General features: G+C 45.9%; 2 protein-coding genes across 2 annotated transcripts; both read right to left on the bottom strand.

The window, feature by feature from the left end:
- Positions 1-1,372: 1,372 nt before the first annotated feature.
- Positions 1,373-14,982, bottom strand: LOC311008965 (retinal guanylyl cyclase 1-like). Its single transcript, XM_084002927.1, has 24 exons — positions 14,826-14,982; positions 12,018-12,264; positions 11,659-11,889; positions 11,394-11,549; positions 11,155-11,297; positions 10,808-10,963; positions 10,540-10,689; positions 10,182-10,401; positions 8,336-8,411; positions 8,136-8,220; positions 7,884-8,000; positions 7,469-7,549; positions 6,036-6,212; positions 5,755-5,908; positions 4,139-4,282; positions 3,913-4,061; positions 3,658-3,821; positions 3,063-3,186; positions 2,919-2,987; positions 2,596-2,770; positions 2,343-2,441; positions 2,177-2,262; positions 1,905-1,990; positions 1,373-1,806 (listed from the first exon to the last, which is right to left on the bottom strand). Exons 2-24 carry the CDS (start codon positions 12,253-12,255, stop codon positions 1,719-1,721), a joined length of 3,168 nt encoding a protein of 1,055 aa, XP_083859053.1. The 5' UTR covers positions 12,256-12,264; positions 14,826-14,982; the 3' UTR covers positions 1,373-1,718.
- A 1,171-nt stretch (positions 14,983-16,153) lies between these two features.
- Positions 16,154-20,239, bottom strand: eif4e2rs1 (eukaryotic translation initiation factor 4E family member 2 related sequence 1). Its single transcript, XM_084002808.1, has 7 exons — positions 20,084-20,239; positions 19,517-19,607; positions 18,991-19,125; positions 18,694-18,798; positions 18,307-18,459; positions 16,486-16,622; positions 16,154-16,363 (listed from the first exon to the last, which is right to left on the bottom strand). Exons 1-7 carry the CDS (start codon positions 20,098-20,100, stop codon positions 16,324-16,326), a joined length of 678 nt encoding a protein of 225 aa, XP_083858934.1. The 5' UTR covers positions 20,101-20,239; the 3' UTR covers positions 16,154-16,323.
- Positions 20,240-20,288: the final 49 nt, after the last annotated feature.

Here is a 20,288-nt window from a genome sequence, read left to right as displayed (position 1 = left end):
AGAAAATGTAGTGAATACACTAATAAAACATATTTTCACATATTAATACTATAGCTTTTTAAATATGTAGCATAGGCCTTCATACATTTCTACTTTATACTATGAATTTTCCACATTCCTCATTCAAAGTCTTTAGAATAATATTCTAAATATTTGATTGTATTTATTTTCTCGTTTATTTCCATTTCTCTGTGTTTCAGGCAGAGCTGAGTCCTGTTTGCAGTCACAGAGATAAATCTCCTCCTGCCTCCTTGTTTTCTTCTGCCAAATCATACCAACTGATGCACACATGCCCCCCCCCCCCCCCCCCCCCCTCCAGGCTGCAGGAACAAATCCCAAACCCCAGGACGAAACCTATTTATACCTAATATGAACGCTTGGGTGTGAACACTCACTCTCTGGTGGCTTCATTTTAGTCTTTGGAATCATAAACATGCTGTTTTGGCACCGTTCCAACCCACTAACCTACATTTACATCCAGCCTTTTTTCTTTTTTTCTTTTTTTTACACTTTGCAAAGACACAAGTTTGGGGACCGATCTGCTTTTTGTATTTTTATTTCCTGACCCATTTCCTGAGAAAAATGAAAATGGCAGCGCCGATAACTCTCTGTGAGTTTTTTACAGGATTAAAGGCAGATTTCTGGAGTCGCGTTCCAAAAGCTGAAGGAATAACAAAGTGCTGCTTTTGTTTATGGCCATCTGATATTGTTTAATTCAGATTTAGGGTGTAACAGAGTCCAGCTGATGGCAATGAATCCGTAATGAATCCAGTGTGCATGGGTTTAATGTGGATTTATTTTATTCCATTAAAAGTGTGTTTTTCCTACTTTGTATGAAGAAAATCACAATTTATTTAATTTATTATCTATTGCTGTAGTGCAGATAATAGTGCAGATACCAGTATATTAATATCATAGCACTACTGGTCTTGTCTATCCAATTTTTGTCTCTGTGTTTTTAATGTTTCTTCTCTTTTTGTCATTCCTTTGTTGCCAGGCAACCAGTCATGGAATGTAAGTACGTCTCGACTCGACTACTGCACTTAAGTACACAATAACAGTACTTATACTTTGCTTAAGTATTTCCATTTTGTGCATCTTCATCTCTCAGAGACGAATATTGCGTACTTCTTACCACATTTCTCTGTTTCAAAAGCTTCTTGGCTCAGCCTGTTTCTGCTTCTCTCTGCATAGAAAGTCCAGGTACAGTGCAGTACAACGCTCTCTCCACTAGAGGGTAGCACTGCACTGAGTCCTGATGAAGACTCTGACACCGCTTTTAATTTTCTACATATATTAGACATTGTATACGCTTATAATATGAAATAAAAACATGAGTTTACAGTTGATCTTTTATTTTGTAAAACCATTTAAAGATGAAACAGCATAGATGTGATGAGTTAGACAGGGACATGCCTCGTCTGCCCGTTCTATTCAAGTGAATGAGGCGGAGTTAACGATACAGAATTAGGATATTGTCATGTCACATGATGAACCTTCATTCTATTACAGGTTAATTATCTACAAACAGGAAGTCACATCAACGTCCATTCAGCACTTCCACCAGTTATGGATGAAAATGTCTCACGAGCTCACATCCTTTAAGGAAAAGTCTAGTTCTTGAGGTAGTGTGTGTGTGTGTGTGTGTGTGTGTGTGTGTGTGTGTGTGTGTGTGTGTGTGTGTATACAGTGGTTTAATCTTCGTGTGTACGTTGGCATCATTTCTTCATCTTATTCTGTCGATCCAGAAACTTTTGTCTTCTTTCGACTGGAATCTCATCCAGACTGATCCCGTGGTTACTGGCCCTGAGAGAGAGAGACAGGTTTGTTTCACGGACGTATCGTGTGTGTGTGTGTGTGTGTGTGTGTGTGGTGTGTGTGTGTGTGTGAGTGTGTGTCCTTACCCTCCAGTCAGGTCTGGAGGAACAGGAAGAGGTTTATCGAAACCATCCCGGCCCATCAGCCAGTAGGTGTCCACTGTCCCCTTCACCTGTGTGTTGGAGGAAAGACATCGGGAGTTTCAGGACATTTGAGTCTTAAACTTTAATCATTACCGTTTTTAAATGAAATGTTATTCTTGTCAGTCTAGAAATGTATTTGGAAGAAGTAACTAATACCCATTCCAGAACGGTGTTTAAACGGTATTAAAAGGTAAAATCACTGCAGGTGAGTATACCTGTGTCTTTCTTGTGTCTATATGGTATCCCACTTTGAGACTGGTCAAGACCTTCACTGTATTCAGACTGATGTGGATCCTGTAGGCTGGAGACCACAGAAACCACGTGATTAGAGACCATCACTAACCAATCTCTCAAGATATGTGTTTTCTGGTGTCTACATACGCAGTCCGGAGGCTTCCATGTGTGAAGCCGTGGTCACCGTGTCTCCGAACAGACAGTACCTGGGCATCGTCAGGCCGACCACGCCGGCTACCAGCGCACCTGGAGACAAGGACAGAGAGACAGGCAGGTTCTTATCAGACAGACAGATGGGTTCACCATGGAAACAACCAAACTGGTTGACCTGTTCAGAGGTGTCCATATCTGTGTGTGTGTGTGTGTGTGTGTGTGTGTGTGTGTGTGTGTGTGTGTGTACCTGAGTGCAGACCAATGCGTATCTTCACTTTGATCTCTGGCATGTGTTTGATCTTGAACGCTCCCATGCAGTGCAGGATGTCCAGAGACATGTTGGCCACTTCACCGGCGTGCCGGTTTCCATTTCTGTTGGGGACGCCTGAAGCCACCATGTAGGCGTCGCCGATGGTTTCCACCTGTGAACAGGCGGAACGTGAACGACGTGATAGATTTCTACGACGTAGAACCAGCATCGATCGAACGGCTTCGGGTCGACGGTGAGACTCCTGAACCGGCTTCATGCGGTCCAACGCCATGGTTCCCTTAAGTCAAAAGGGTTTCTACCTTGTAGACGTCGTGAGTGCCGATGATGGCGTCAAACATGGTGTAGAGGTCGTTGAGCAGGTCCACCACCTGCACACACAGCGTTCACGTTAGTGATGCTAACAGTGATGACGAGTCATCGGCAGCGGCGCAAAGCGTTTGTACCTCGATGGGTTCGCTGAGGGCCGAGATGGTCGTAAATCCAACGATGTCGCTGAAGTAAAGGGTGCAGTCCGAATAATGTTCAGGTCGGACCGGCTTCCCTTTCTTCAGAGCCTGAGCCACGGACCTGAAACACACACATGGATGACCCCTTCAATGACCTCAATGACCCCTAGTCAACCTCCGGGTAGGACTTTATCTGGGATTTTATCCAAACCAGCCTGTAGATTAGGATCTGGGAGAAAGACAGCATGAGCTCCGTCCATGTAGTCAAAGTGTCTCCGTCAACAGTGTCCTAAAACCATCACTGGTCACATGACCTTTATCATTGATGAAGATAGTCACACTGAACGAACATCAATGTGTTTCATTATGAACATCTCCTTGAACACTTGAATGTCCACATCTATTCCAGACCATCATATCCTGTCACGTCACCATGGTTACGATGCAAACGTATCACCTCCTCCCGTCTGAATGACGTGAAAGTCCGAGAGGTGAGATGATGACGTCGGCGTGATGTCACGGTGAGGACGTCACAGAAGCGTTTTGATGATGAAACACATCAGAAGGATCATGGGAGATGTAGTGAACTTACTTGGGCAGCAGCTGTCCGATCAGCTTGTCCGTCTTGTTTCTCTCCACCTCCAGTTCGTCGGTTCGTTCTCTGATCAGGTCCTCCAGGTTGGAGCTGTACTGTTCCAGCATCCGCAGCATGGAGTCGATGATGTTGGCCCGCTTCCCTCTGTTGATGCCCCGAAACTGGAAGCACAAAACACACCACGGCTCTTCTAAGCATCCAAGCGCTGCTTTGAATCATCACGGGGACGAGTTGGACAGCTCACAGTATCACCTGTTTGAAGATTTCATCGAAGCTCGGCCTCTTACTTGGATCTTCACTCCAACATTCATTCATCAGAGCCAGACACTCGGCCGGAGCCTCGTCCACCGAGACCAGCGGTCTGCAGAGAGGAGGAGGGTGCTTCAGACGGTCCACTATCTCTGAGAGACAGACAGGTGGTCAGACAGACAGACGCTGAGAGACAGAGCAGCGCACTGACACACAGATCCTGTCTCACCCTGGGCGGGCATGTCCATCATGGCGTACGGCAGCGTCCGTGAGATCACTTCCTGTATGATGACGGAGAAACTGAAGATGTCTCCAGAAAAAGAACCTCCTCTGACCGGATTCCTCAAGAGCTCTGGAGCAGTCCACAGCAGCTCTGAGAGACAGACAGGTAGACAGGGAGACAGGGAGACAGGTAGAGGGACAGAAAGGAAGAGAAACAGACAGGAAGAGAAACAGACAGGGAGAGGGATAGCCAGAAATGGACCATGAGTGGTAATAGTAAGGAGACAGACAGACAGTTATAGAGGAGGAAGTAAAGAGAGACAACCAGACAGACAGGCAAATAGACAGCAAGGTGAAAGGACAGACAGGTAGAGGGATGCACAGATAGACAGGGAGACAGGTAGAGGGATGCACAGGTAGACAGGGAGACAGTTAGAGGGATGCACAGGTAGAGAGGGAGACAGGTAGTGGGATGCACATGTAGAGAGAGAGACAGGTAGAGGGATGCACATGTAGAGAGGGAGACAGGTAGAGAGGGAGACAGTTAGGAGGATGCACAGGTAGAGAGAGAGACAGGTAGAGGGATGCACAGGTAGAGAGGGAGACGGGTAGAGGGATGCACAGGTAGACAGGGAGACAGGTAGAGAGGGAGACAGGTAGAGGGATGCACAGGTAGATGGGGAGACAGGTAGAGGGATGCACAGGTAGACAGGGAGACAGGTAGAGGGATGCACAGGTAGATGGGGAGACAGGTAGAGGGATGCACAGGTAGACAGGGAGACAGGTAGAGAGGGAGACAGGTAGAGGGATGCACAGGTAGATGGGAAGACAGGTAGAGAGGGAAGCAGGTAGACAGGGAGACAGGTAGAGAGGGAGACATATAGACAGGGAGACAGGTAGAGAGGGAGACAGGTAGAGGGATGCACAGATAGAGGGAGACAGGTAGAGAGGGAGACAGGTAGAAGGATGCACAGGTAGAGAGGGAGACAGATAGACAGGGAGACAGGGAGAGAGGGAGACAGGTAGAGCGGTGTACAGGTAGAGAGGGAGACAGGTAGAGGGATGTACAGGTAGAGAGGGAGACAGATAGACAGGGAGACAGGTAGAGAGGGAGACAGGTAGAGAGGGAGACAGGTAGAGAGGTGTACAGGTAGAGAGGGAGACAGGTAGAGGGATGTACAGGTATAGAGGGAGACAGGTAGAGGGATGTACAGGTAGAGAGGGAGACAGGTAGAGAGGGAGACAGATAGACAGGGAGACAGGTAGAGAGGGAGACAGGTAGAGAGGTGTACAGGTAGAGAGGGAGACAGGTAGAGGGATGCACATGTAGAGAGAGAGACAGGTAGAGGGATGTACAGGTAGAGAGGGAGACAGGAAGAGAGGGAGCCAGTTGGGAGGATGCACAGGTAGAGAGAGAGACAGGTAGAGGGATGTACAGGTAGAGAGGGAGACAGGAAGAGAGGGAGCCAGTTGGGAGGATGCACAGGTAGAGAGGGAGACAGGTAGAGAGGTGTACAGGTATAGAGGGAGACAGGTCGAGAGGGAGACAGATAGACAGGTAGACAGATAGACAGGGAGATAGGTAGAGAGGGAAGACAAACTGAGCTTAAACACTGGTTTTACCGTTTGGTTCCTCTGGGAGGGTGAGGCTCTGGGAGTGAAGGATCATGGGAAGTCCGTAGTCGCTGACTTTGAGAACGAAGCGTCCGTCCACTAAACAGTTCGTGGACTTCAGACGGCCATGACTCAAACCTCGTAGATGAAGGTACTTCATCCCCTGAAACAGGAAGCTACATTTTATTACAATAGTCATAATAACTTCAATGTATTAGGTTATGGTGTATTTTGTCATTATTACTATAATAAGTAGGAGTAGGAGTACCATGAGGACGACCCAACAGTACCTTGATGAGGTCCATGAGCAGGGAGGACTTGAACATCCAGTCCAGCCTCATGTCGCCGTCGGCCAGCAGGTCTGCCAGACTCCCTCGAGGACAGTGTTCAACCACCAGGGCAAAGATCCCCGAGTCCACAAACAAACCCACGTAGAGGTTCAGGTTCTCATGTCGCATGTCCCTCAGCTGGAGACATGGTGTACAAGTACCTTTAAAATACCTCTCAGTAACCTCAATGTATTCATATACTGTCATATACAGAATCAATACTATCACCCTTCATGTTCTCATGTTCTCATAATGTTGACCAGTCACTTGAGTTCATGGTGGGCTGTGTATCTACTGTATCTACTGTGTATCTATGTGTATCTACTGTATATCTACTGTATCTACTGTGTATCTATGTGTATCTACTGTATATCTACTGTGTATCTATGTGTATCTATGTGTATCTACTGTATATCTACTGTGCATCTATGTGTATCTATGTGTATCTACTGTATATCTACTGTGCATCTATGTGTATCTACTGTGTATCTACTGTATATCTACTGTGTATCTACTGTGTATCTATGTGTATCTACTGTGTATCTACTGTGGATCTATGTGTATCTACTGTATCTACTGTGTATCTATGTGTACTTATGTGTATCTATGTGTATCTACTGTGTATCTACTGTGTATCTGCTGTGTATCTATGTGTATCTACTGTGTATCTACTGTGTATCTGCTGTGTATCTACTGTGTATCTACTGTATCTACTGTGTATCTATGTGTATCTACTGTATATCTACTGTATCGACTGTGTATCTACTGTGTATCTACTGTGTATCTATGTGTATCTACTGTGTATCTACTGTGTATCTACTGTGGATCTATGTGTATCTACTGTATCTACTGTGTATCTATGTGTACTTATGTGTATCTATGTGTATCTACTGTGTATCTACTGTGTATCTATGTGTATCTACTGTGTATCTGCTGTGTATCTGCTGTGTATCTACTGTATCTACTGTGTATCTGCTGTGTATCTACTGTGTATCTACTGTATCTACTGTATCTACTGTGTATCTATGTGTATCTACTGTATATCTACTGTATCTACTGAGTATCTATGTGTATCTACTGTGTATCTACTGTGTATCTTCTGTGTATCTACTGTGGATCTATGTGGATCTACTGTATCTACTGTGTATCTATGTGTACTTATGTGTATCTATGTGTATCTACTGTGTATCTATGTGTATCTATGTGTATCTACTGTGTATCTGCTGTGTATCTACTGTGTATCTACTGTATCTACTGTGTATCTATGTGTATCTACTGTATATCTACTGTATCTACTGAGTATCTATGTGTATCTACTGTGTATCTACTGTGTATCTATGTGTATCTACTGTATATCTACTGTATATCTACTGTGTATCTACTGTTCATCTTACCTGGCTGAAAAGAGTCTGGGTATTTTGATTGACATCTGTTGTCTTTTCAACCGGAATCTTCTTCAGCCAAACCCAGTCACCCTGGTAACAACACAGCCAATCAGAGAACAGACGCAGTAAGTCAGACAAACAGACAGGTAGAGGTACAGGTGAACAGACAGACAGACAGACAGGTAGAGGTACAGGTGAACAGACAGACAGACAGGTAGAGATACAGGTAAACAGACCCAGAAATACAGGTAGAGATACAGGTAAACAGACAGACAGACAGGTAGAGGTACAGGTGAACAGACAGACAGACAGACAGGTAGAGGTACAGGTGAACAGACAGACAGACAGGTAGAGGTACAGGTAAACAGACAGACAGACAGGTAGAGGTACAGGTAAACAGACGGACAGACAGGTACAGGCATACCTCCAGTATTCCTATGTTGGAGCTTTCAGCCGTCGTCATGATGTAACTTCGAGCAATCGAGCGGAACGGAGTTTTGATTTCCAGAAGACTCCTCATGATGGATTCATCATTGAGTTTCTACAAAACAACGTCAACAACAACAGCAGTATAAATGTTAAGTAGTACTACCTTTAGCAGTATACATGTTGAGTACTAGTACCAGTATAAAGGTGAAGTAGCAGTACAACGAGTACTGTTGAGTACTGCTGTTACCTTCCTGCTGGCTTGAGTATCGATGAAGACGATGTCATCGAGAGTCAAGATGAGTTTGGTGACGTTCGCTTTTCTCTTGTGCTTCCTGTACAGATATTAGTAGTAGTGGTAGTAGTATTGATCAGGTTTACACTTTATTAATAGACAATTCAAATGATTTATAACGGTCGAGTACAGACTGTGTGAGAGTGTGTGATCACCTTATCCAGTAGACGAACGCTCCGAAGAGAGAAAACAACAACAGGAAGAGGAAGAACATCGTCACCGTGTCCAAACCTGCAGACCAAAGGCAGATAAAGAGACGCTTGACTTCCTGCTGGTCAGGAATCTAAACCACGTTACTAGAACGCTCAACACCACAGACCTTTAGTCACCTTGGTGGTGTGCTTTCCAAGCAGCACCTGAACGCCCCATCACAGATAAAGCTGATAATATATAGCATGTGCAGACTTCCCACCCTCCCAGTAGGCCAGTGAACGCCCCCCTTGGGGAGACAGACTTCCCACCCTCCCGGTAGGCCAGTGAACGCCCCCCTTGGGGAGACGGACTTCCCACCCTCCCGGTAGGCCAGTGAACGCCCCCTTGGGGAGACAGAGGCTGCAGTCGAATAGTCAAAAAATAAGGTCCTAACTCCTATTCCTAACTCCTATTCCTTGACCTCTGGGGAAAACGTCACGGGGTCAAGGAAAGGCGATAGGAGAACTCAAAAGGACTTAGGAAAAGACGACCGCGGTGCTCAGAGAATCCGACCGGACTTTCACTAAGCTACGTCATTATAACGCGGCCGCTGATGATTGACAGCTGATGATCGGCACCGGCGATTGACGTGCGTCTGCGCTGGAGAAACTACAATAATGGACTACAAAAAGCGCATCTTCCACTTCTCCACATGTTGGTTTTATAAACAGCTGGTTCACTGACCGGCTTCAGGTCCAGCAGCTCCTCCTTCCTGTTTGACCGTTGTTTTATTTACGTTTCATTTGTGGTTTTAGTTTCGTTTTTGTCAAACATTTGTAACATGATTGAAATAAATAAAAAAAAAACATTCAATTATTATCACTGTCCACACATTTATTATCACTATTCCAATTACTATATGTCTGCATGAAAGTAACTGTTAAATATGTAAATGCACATATCGTTTGTTTTCATGAACGGCCGAGGTGTGCGGCACTTTAAATGTTGCTCTCGCAAAGAATTGTGGGTCGGCGTAATCTCCTTTCCTATGGCATAGGAAGGTCCGTTGCATCCTATGCTAAAGGAGCTCTGAAAGGAAGCATTGGAGCTCCTTTCCTATGCATTTAGAGAATTCGAACAGCTCTTATCATGGCGGCCACTTGTTTACTTCCGGGTCACTTCTTCAGTTAGGAACCTTCCTAAGCAAAAAAGACTATTCGACTGCACCCAGAGTTCCCACCCTCCCGGTAGGCCAGTGAACGCCCCCTTGGGGAGACAGAGTTCCCACCCTCCCGGTAGGCCAGTGAACGCCCCCCTTGGGGAAACAGAGTTCCCACCCTCCCAGTAGGCCAGTGAATGCCCCCCTTGGGGAGACGGACTTCCCACCCTCCCGGTAGGCCAGTGAACGCCCCCCTTGGGGAGACGGACTTCCCACCCTCCCGGTAGGCCAGTGAATGCCCCCCTTGGGGAGACAGAGTTCCCACCCTCCCGGTAGGCCAGTGAACGCCCCCTTGGGGAGACAGAGTTCCCACCCTCCCGGTAGGCCAGTGAACGCCCCCCTTGGGGAAACAGAGTTCCCACCCTCCCAGTAGGCCAGTGAACGCCCCCTTGGGGAGACAGAGTTCCCACCCTCCCGGTAGGCCAGTGAACGCCCCCCTTGGGGAAACAGAGTTCCCACCCTCCCAGTAGGCCAGTGAACGCCCCCTTGGGGAGACAGAGTTCCCACCCTCCCGGTAGGCCAGTGAACTCACTCTGCTGCAGGCCTCCTCTATACTGACTTTAAATAAACTTCCCACCCTCCCAGTAGACCAGTGAACGCCCCCTTGGGGAGACAGACTTCCCACCCTCCCAGTAGGCCAGTGAACGCACCCCCGCTGCAGGCCTGCTCTGGATCGAACCAACAGAAGCTGGCGGTGGGGGGTTTTCCTCCGGGGAAGACAAAGGAGCGACCCAGCGATCTCAGACCTCCGATCGTCCCTTCCATGTGCGTCGGAGCGAGCGAGTGCGTCGGCACCAGGCGGTCGCCGTCGCTGTCCAACACCACGTACCCGGCCTGCAGGCCACGACCTCCTCGACCTCCATACAACACCTGGGGAACGGAAGGCTTGGTTTGAAGTTCATCCTCTGAAACGAGCTGCACTTTTGATCTTCTTTTCTTTTCTTAGAGGAGTTTCAGGAAAACCACATTTAAACACACATTTTAAATGAATGTCTAAAGGTTTTTGACCTGATTGAAGCCCTGGAAATCAAAGCCTCCGTCTGATTGGACGAGCTGATCGCCTGTGACCCAGTGCCCCCCTCCTGCCTGACGACGTTCCTCCACCGCCTTAGCAACGAAGTACACCATGTTGAAGATGGTCCCAAAGATGGGAGACACCTGCAAACAAAAGTCAGTTATTGGTTACCATGGTAACTGAGCTTGAACTATCTTTATGGAATCCAATCTGCTGACAAAACGGTTTAGCTGTTTATTCTGTATTAAGTTGTGTAGTTACCTCAGTGGCAGCCACAGCAGACCGGATCTCACGGCTGATTTGAGCCTGACGAAAAGCTTCGTAGAAACCCTGATCGGACGCCATGGTAACGGTCAGAACGGAGCTGTAAGCGTGACGAAGCTGCGTGCTATTGGTCAACTGGGGGAAAGCTGTGTTCTGATTGGATAGAGGAGAGAACCAGGGAACGAAAAGAGATTCGGCTTCAGGTGAACTTTATTTGGAAGGAGGACTTTCTGTTTGAGGTCAAAGGTTTCATTGAAAAAAATGCATATTATAATGAGCCGGAGCTGGAGTTATTATTTTTTCTTATAAACTGCAGCAGTTTGAGGAAGTCATTGACAGGTTACCTGGTACGGCATGGCGTACAGCAGGGCATCGTATGGGATAAATATATAACCTTCAGAAACCATCCCCATGTCCAGAGCAGCCAATAGAAGGTCTCTCTGATCCTCTCCACCAATTAGTACAGAGCTCATGCACATTATCACCACTGAAAAATAAAACAAAGGGTTCATTACTTTGATCAGTTGTTAGTGTTGGATGATAATCTGATTCATGATGTTTCATGTTGGTTTTCAGCTCTGACCTTTGACCTTGTCTGCCTCTGTGATGGCTCTCAGCGCTGCCCAGGGTCCGCCATTCTTCTTTGCTTCCATGGTAACCACTGGACCAATCTGCAGGCCCAGAGCTCTGAGCGCCGAGGCCACTTCCTGCCCGGTACCCTCCCATAGGTCGGATGGTGCTGATGATCAAACAGGAAGAGGAAAGACGAAAAGTGAGGGACCACGCCCCTGCAGTGACATCACCTCCTCATGTTAGACCACACCCCTGCAGTGACATCACACACTGACCTGAGATGATGGCAACGTGAGCCCAGCGGAAGAACCTGAGCACGGTGAAGAGGACTCTACTGGGGGGAGTGATGGGAGGCAGGTTCGGCCAATCAGCATCCAGACATCCTGGAGAGGCGAGCCCTGCCTCCCAGTGCTGAGCCAATAAGGAGGCAGCATGGCAGAGGGCGGGGTTAAAGGGACCAATGTAGGCGTGGCCATAACCCTCCATGTCCCCGAGTTCTGTCAGAGCTGAAATAAAACCAAAGAACACCGAAAATAATGAGACTTTAGTATTTACATATTTTACATCACCATCTAAAAAAATCGTTTTTGTTTGTGTTAATTGAAGAACTCTGTTCGTTGATTGGTTAACGAACCTTTGGAGGCCGAGCAGTCCTCATGCAGCAGTTTGATGTCATACCAGTATCCTTTGCTCAGACCGTTGTCAGTCCGTAACCTTGACAACGCCAGATTGGCTGCCTCCGTCGGCATCGCCCGGGAGAACATGGGGTCACATGACCACGGTCCAATCAGGGCCAGCTTAAAAGTCGCTGTCCAGATCTCAGAAATGCACAGCAGCCACACACACACCCTTAACCACCTGGGAAGGTGCATCCTGGCGACCTGCAGGAAATAAAAAACAATAGAAACACATGAGACATCACATTAAATATAATTATTATTTAATATAAATTAAATAATAGTGATCTGTCCACATTATTAGTCCCACGGTGGGACATTCACATGTTCCAACAGGAAATAGGAGTTACTTCAATAGCAAGAAGCATCAGTTAAACGAGCAATATCGGCCTACAATAAATAATAACAGGTAACCATAGCAACATAGAACTGAACGGTTAAATCACATTATTGTACATAGACAATGTTGATATTGAAAAGGGTAACTTATATTCCCTGTGTGAATGAACAGGGTTGGTCTGTTGGTTTACTGCTGGACCTGAACCAGCAGCTGGTTATGGAACCAACAACATGAGGAGAAGTGGACCATGTCGTTTTTGGAGTCCTGTAGACCAAAGCCAATCCTCAGCTGTCTCATCATAACTCTGATGAGACATGATCCTCTGAGCACCGAGGTCATCTTCCCCTAAATCCTGATGAGTTCTTATCTTTCCTTGACCTCATGACCTCTGGACCAGCCAAGCCTGAAAGGCTTGATGGGCTTCTTCACTGTTGGGTGTCCACCAGTGGGTTCTTAGGTTCATGCCACGTCAGGCACTGATGACCTTCTAACCACAACACCTAGCCGCGATTCCACCACGATTCCACCACGTTGCCATCACCACGATTCCACCACGATTCCACCACCACGATTCCACCACGATTCCACCACGTTTCCATCACCACGATTCCACCACGGTTCCACCACGTTTCCATCACAATTCCCCAACGGTTCCACAATGATTCCACCTCGATTCCAACACGGTTCCACCATGACTCCACCATGACTCCACCATGATTCCACGGTTATTGGTCCTCATTTATATAACGCTTTTATCCAAAGCACTTTACAGGAATGACTGACATTCACCCATTCACTCACACATTCACACACCGACGGTGGAGTCAACCACGCAGGGCGACAGCCAGCTCGTCAGGAGCAATTAGGGTGAGGTGTCTTGCTCAGGGACACCAGGGCTGCGTTTCAATAACAGTTTGAGTCGCCCTCGCTCACTTGCCCTCAGCCCTTGCTATGACGTCACACGGAGGCCCCTTGGAGGGCGGAGGGAAGGAGGGCGGAGGGGGAGTGAAAGAGGTAAATGGAACACACCTGCCCTCGTTCACTAACAGCCCAGATAATCATGGATCAACCACACGTTGTTGGAGTAGCGCTATACTGCCTATTCCAAATTACACAAAATATGCAGAGACTCATTTCATTGAGACGAAGACGTATTCTACGCTTGATGGCAATACATCGGCTTATATACTTACACTTGTAAACGGTGGGCTCTGCCATAACTCTGCAACAGACAGTCTAATTGCACAATTTAAGAAAATGATTTAAATGTAATTCATATTCTACTTTCTTCTTTCTTCTTCTTCCTTGGTGGTGAATAGACAGCAGACAATGGTGTTTGAGGTTCATTATCGCCACCGCATGGACATATTTTTCGTGCACCACTGCAATGCATTGTGGGTGATATACAGCTCTGAAGTGGCCATCGTTGTTCACTCGATCACTCAGCCCTCAAGGGTCGATCTCACGGAGTTCACTTCAGCTGTTCAGGGAATTGGAACAGCCCTTAAGATGGCGGCGGGGATTCCCCCGAGGGCAAGGGCTGAGGGCAAGTGAGCGAGGGCGACTCAAACTGTTATTGAAACGCAGCCCAGGCACTCAGCTAGGAGGAGCCGGGGATCGAACCGGCAATCTTGCAGTTACCAGCCAACCCGCTCTACCTCCTGATTCCACCATGACTCCAACACGGTTCCACCATGACTCCACCACGTTTCATTAACCATGATTCCACCATGGTTCCATGTCCTCATCCCCCAGATGAAGAACAAACTCTTCTGGAGACGGGAGTTGAAGATCACGCTAACAGAGGCCAGAGTTCCCAGTTCACCCACACTACACGTCTGGGTTCACCAGGTCCATCTGGCAGCCTCAACGGCGCATACACACACACACACACACACACACACACGCACACACGCACACGCACGCACGCACGCACACACACGCACACAATTTCTCAGAACAAAACTGCAGCTCTCTGATTGGCTAAATTTTTCATTTAAGAAATTATACTTGTTTTTCTAATATTTTGTTCTATTTCTATCAGTGGGATGGACAAAATAACAGAAACATGCAAGTATACAACTAAAAGTATGTGAAACAAATATAGAAATAATGATAAGAAATATTATATATTTCATATAAAGAGACATTTAGTTCATTAACTCTACTGATTTCAGCAGGTTTAACAAGTATTACGTAATTTGTTAGAATTAACAGAATTTAATTTAGTAAATTACAAAATTACTATCTAACAGACTTGCTAATCACATTCTAGTTTACAGTATATATACAAATTTGTAAACAAATTACGTAATACTTGTTAAACCTGCTGCTATATATATATATATATATATATATATATAAGAACATGACAGTACATGAAATTACCTTTTGACAGTCGATCAAAACACACACACACGTTTACCTTTGTCTCAAAGATTCATCGGTCCAAAAAAGCGTGAAATCTCATTTGATAAGATGAAATGTTAGAGCAGCGACGGAGCGCTGAGCAGCAGAAACAGCTGATGTCAGGTTGAGAGGCGGAGGATTGACTGTAATCCTGTTTAGAGTTCAGTTTGTTCTGTAATGAGAGGATGAGTTACTGTGTGAAGGGCTGACCTTCTTACCTGCTCAGGTCATTCCTGGGTAACGCTTCCTGACACATGACTTCAGGGTTCTGGAGGGATTCTGGGTTCTGTAGTTTCAGGGTTCTGTAGTGTTTCAGGGTTCTGTTGTGTATTATGGTTCTGTATTGTTTCAGGGTTCTATAGTTTATTATGGTTCTGTAGTTTCAGGGTTCTGTAGTGTATTATGGTTCTGTAGAGTTTCAGGGTTCTGAGGTGAGTCAGGATTCTATAGTCTTTCAGCATTCTGAAGGGATTCAGGGTTCTGAAGAGTTTCATGGTTCTGAAGGTATTCAGGGTTCTGAAGAGTTTCAGGGTTGTGTAGTATTTCAGGGTCCCTAAGTGATTCAGGGTTCTGTAGTGTTTCAGGGTTCTGAAGGGATTCAGGGTTCTGAAGAGTTTCAGGGTCCTTAAGTGATTCAGGTTTCTGTAGTGTTTCAGGGTTCTGAAGTGTTTCAGGGTTCTGTAGTGTTTCAGGGTTCTGTAGTGTATTATGGTTCTGTAGAGTTTCAGGGTTCTGAGGGGATTCAGCGTTCTGAAGTGTTTCAGGGTTATGTAGAGTTTCAGGGTTCTGTAGAATGTCAGGGTTCTGTAATGTTTCAGGGTTCTGAAGTGTTTCAGGGTTCTTAAGTTATTCCGAGGTCTAGTGATTTTGGTCTGTAGTATCACAGAGTTCCAGAGTGTTCTTGCCAGATCTGCCTCTGGTGCAGGCTGATCTGATAATCCTGATCTGGATTAGGTCCATCCTCAGAGATCACGGCTCCCAGCTGGTCTGCAGCCAGGAATAGAGGCAAGCTTAGATGTGCAGTAACCTGTGTGGAACAGCCTGGAAGGGAACCGGGCGCCCCCAGCCGGGTCAAAGTGCACGGACTCAAATGTAATGAGTCATAGTGAAAAGTGCCTGGCTCAACGGCAGCTGGGATCAGCTCCCCGCGACCATGAATATAGGAGAAGTGGCTGATGAAGTTCAGAACTGTACCTGCATTTATTTAATATAAATGAAACAAACATTACAAAACTCACGGTACTGGTTCTACTGGTTTATACTGGTTCATTGTACAGTTTGAGAAAATCTTCCAGATCACTAATCAATCAATGATCAATGTTACAAACAAAAAAACAATGGAGCTTCAGATCAGTCAGTTTATTGAGACACACACACACACACACACACACACACACACACACACACACACACACACACACACACACACACACACACACACACACACACACACACACACACACACACACACACACACACACACACACACACACACACACACACACACACAGTCTTCAGAGGGAGATCTTGGTGTTTCTGAAGCTGGAGTTGTCCCTGAAACACAGACAGTGAGTACGTTAACATGAACAGAGATCCCGTTTTATTACTTTTCCATCATGAATGGATTGAAGTAGTACTAGAACTAGTACTACTACTAGTAGTAGTAGTATTAGTACCTTAGACTATCGTTGTGGGTCTTGTACTCCATGATGGTGTTGGCTGGAAGGTTCAGAACTCGTCTCAGAGTGTCTCTGATTCTGGATGTCGTCGTTTGGTCGTTGGACGTTCTGTTCCAGATGGACAAGATGTCCTCCTAGTAGAGACAGACAGGTGGAAAGAGACAGACAGGTTCAGTTATTCCTGATCCAGATTCACATATAATCCAGGTCAGACCTTTCAGGATTAAACTTTCACAAAAAATCATACATCCCTTCCTTCACTGCGGACAGGAGTATGATACCAAGTTTCAGTGTACTTGTACTCCAATATCACTGGAGTAGCCGTAGTACTTAGGGATGCAAACAATTAATCGATTATCGATTAATTGTCGATAAGAAATTACTCGATTAAAATAAATTAATTGCAATTAATTGCGTTTTGAACACGTAATTCCCCGCCAGTCCACGTGAGGGCGCTCTTGACGTCAGGCGTACTTGACGCACATGCGCGAACACAAGCGAAGCAGGGCTCTGACGACAACAACAAGACAAACGGGAAGTGGTGTTTCCCACACATTATGGCGCACCGCCATAGTCTAATTTCGGGCGCCATAGTCTCGATGTTCGCCCAAAATTATTTCATCAAGGCAAATGGACTTAACTAGCGGCTCTAATGATAGATCTAAACAGGAGGGCAGCAGCGCTTATTATAAGGGGGAATCCTCGCGGCTGGTTTGGCTCATCAACGTTCTGTTTTCCCCCGTTGCCATGGCGAGGCCGCGCCGACCCCCCCTCAGCTGGCGAGTTTGACGGCGCGTATAGCCCCGTTCACATACGTCGCTACTCGCCCGTCACTCGCCCGTCACTGAATTCTACTCGCTGGCAAAAAAAAAAAAAAAACTGCTGCCGACGGCGAGTTCAAGCTGCAAATCTCTGTGGAACTCTCTGTTGACGTCAACTGTCAATCATCTCTATTCTACATTCTGATTGGTACTCGCTTCACTCGCATCGCAGGAAGTTAAAGTGATTTTCTCTCCGTCCCCGCCCACATCGCATCGCCTGTCCTGACCACATCCCGCTAGAACACGTTCACATTCATTGACAGCTGTCGCTCAGAGATGGGCGAGTGGCGACGTATGTGAACGAGGCTTCAGTCAAAACCAAAACACCAAGGAAGGCTGAGGAATAGTCACCCACTTATATTATTATTAATAATAATAATAGTCATAATAAACTAATAGTATAAAGGCTCAGCACTGTGTTTAAGTCATTTTTTAAAAATCTTTTCTTGAATGCTTAAACTCCTCAACCCCATTTAGTATGTCAACATTTGGATCAGTACCAGCAGTTTGTAAGAAATTGGTCAGGAAACGATATGTCATATTTGGTTCTCAAAATTCCCCAAATTATAAGCGGTAGACAATGGATGGATGGATGGAAATTCCCCAAATTGATGCATTAAAATGAAATTATTCAAAATCTGATTTGCATTTTTCTTCATATCATAAGGAAGTTAGCATTTGATGTTACGTATACAGTAGATGGAACCTATTCAGAGGGAAATTCAGCTTCTCAGAAGAATTGCCGCTTATCAATTAATCGATCATCGATCGATAAGATGAAACAACTATCGATTAATGAATTACTCGATAATTTGCATCCCTAGTAGTACTATAGTAGTAGTACTACTATAGTAATACCTGGAAATGTGTATAGACCACGGCTCCACAGAACTCCTCTCCCAACACGAATGAAGTGACACTGCAGTACTTCTACTGTGCTTTTACTGTAGCAGTTCCAAGTACTGCAGTCTTGCTCGTAGTACTCCTATAGTAGTACCTGGAAGCGTATAGACACCACGGCTCCACAGATCTCCTCTCCCACCATGAACTGCTCTCCCAGCATGGCCAGTATGATGTTCTCCCAGAACCGGCTGGCTAAACCTTTACGGAGACGGATGATCCACTTCCCCCCGCTGCGGTTAGAGTCATCCTGGGGGGAGATGGGTGAGACAGGGACCAGTCAGGGAGACAGGTACAATATATTAACAATACAACTACCATAACAGTACAACTTCCACATATTAACTCGTACACATGCACACCATTACTGCTGAATTATTACAGCGCATCAACAGGATTACTACAGAAGTATTACCTCAGTGTAGTAGTAGAGTATTAATAACAGTATAAGTATGATATACTGGTAGTATTATTGTGATGTTACCTCCCACATTGGTTTGATTCCCTCCTTGAACAGGTGGAAGTCACTGTGTCCACTCAGATCCCCCGGTCTGACCAGGTGACTGTAAAACCTCCAGAACTGCTCCACCTGAACACACACACACGATCAGCTGGTTATTAGTTAGTGTGTGTGAGTGTGTGTGTGTGTGTGTGTATGTGTGTGTGTGTGTGTGTGTGTATGTGTGTGTGTGTGTGTGTGTGTGTGTGTGTGTGTGTGTGTGTGTGTGTGTGTGTGAGTGTGAGTATGTGTGTGTGTGTGTGTGTGTGTGTGTGTACGTACCGATGCTACGCTGGCGATCTGTCGGATGTTTTGTTCGTAACTCTGAGAACTGGCCGGCCGACTGGGAGTTCTTCTGCTGTACCAGAATGTGTAGTTATACTGGAGGGGATGTTCACCTGCACCCGGACACACCGTCTGCACAGGTAGACAGACAGGTAGACAGACAGGTAGACAGAGAAGGTGTAGTTATACTGGAGGGGAATATATATTCTCAAACTGGTCTAATACTAAGCCAAAGATCAGCGGCGCCCTGGTTATGCGGCGCCTAGCAACACATCTTCTAAACGTCGATGTAAACAAACACGGTGTACGATGTGCATCTCCTACATACATATAAAGATAAATGTTTTTCTTTTTATAAACCTCAATAAAATGCTCTGCTGCAGACGACACAGGAAATAACATTTATTCAAAGATCAATATTCAATCTTTCAAATAAGCATCAATATGAATTGGGAAATCTATTTGAAGCCAGAACTACCTGACAGATAGACAGGTAGATAGACAGACAGACGAGAAGTCTCACCTTCCGGCGGTTGTTGTTGTTGTTATTGTTGGTCCCATCGCTGTTGTCATGGTGACACCCCGTCTCTTCCTGGTCCTCCTCGTCTGTTGGACTGAAACACAAGCAGACTGTCTTCAGTTAAGTCCTGGGGGTTCGGGGTTCAGGGTTCAGGGGTCACGGGGACTGGGCCAACAAAACTTAATTTAAATCAAATCAATTCAACCAGCGTGACATCACATGGAGACGACGTGACAGTGAGTGTGTGTGTGTGTGTGTGTGTGTGTGTATATATATATATACATATATACACATAAACATATATACAGAGAGAGAGAGAGAGAGAGAGATTATAAATCATTGTTATTAACCAGGTTCAGTCAAACTGTTTATTAACATGTAAACGTTCCGATACAACAATATATTATAAATATTATAAACACGGTTCTGTCCGTCAAACTGTTAATAAGAAGAAGAAACGAAAGTTTGAAGCAAATAAACCTGATGCTAGCGGCTAGCTAGCTGCTAGCCGTTAGCTCCGGGTTGAATCGCGTATTTTCCGGTTCTTTACCGGCTGAATGTGTCTCTTACCGCTCCAGCTGGTTCATCCCTCCTCCGGCAACCTCTGTTCTCTTTATTCTCACCGTGATTTACTTTACTATTTCGCTTATTGTCCTCTTTCCGGTCTCCTCGTACACATGTGGCCCTGTTGCTAACGGCTTTGCCACTGCGCATGTGCCAGCGCGGAGGACTGGACGGGAGGCGAGAATGGACATCTTGTCTAATTGCGCGTTCT

Source organism: Eutrigla gurnardus (assembly GCF_963514095.1).
Source record: "Eutrigla gurnardus genome assembly, chromosome: 23".
Lineage (NCBI taxonomy): Eukaryota > Metazoa > Chordata > Actinopteri > Perciformes > Triglidae > Eutrigla > Eutrigla gurnardus.
Note: the sequence above shows the minus strand (reverse complement) of the source record. Positions and strands in the feature narration are given on the sequence as shown.

Excerpts from the sequence above, each read along its gene's own strand:
- LOC311008965 (XM_084002927.1), bottom strand. The coding sequence starts at position 12,255 with ATGCACCTTCCCAGGTGGTTAAGGGTGTGTGTGTGGCTGCTGTGCATT. Across the intron at positions 6,213-7,468 it reads CCCAGACTCTTTTCAGCCAG|CTGAGGGACATGCGACATGA; the intron begins GTAAGATGAACA and ends CCATGTCTCCAG. Across the intron at positions 4,283-5,754 it reads CCTCCCAGAGGAACCAAACG|AGCTGCTGTGGACTGCTCCA; the intron begins GTAAAACCAGTG and ends TCTGTCTCTCAG.
- eif4e2rs1 (XM_084002808.1), bottom strand. Across the intron at positions 19,126-19,516 it reads ACAACAACAACCGCCGGAAG|ACGGTGTGTCCGGGTGCAGG; the intron begins GTGAGACTTCTC and ends CTACCTGTGCAG. Across the intron at positions 18,460-18,693 it reads GAATCAAACCAATGTGGGAG|GATGACTCTAACCGCAGCGG; the intron begins GTAACATCACAA and ends ATCTCCCCCCAG.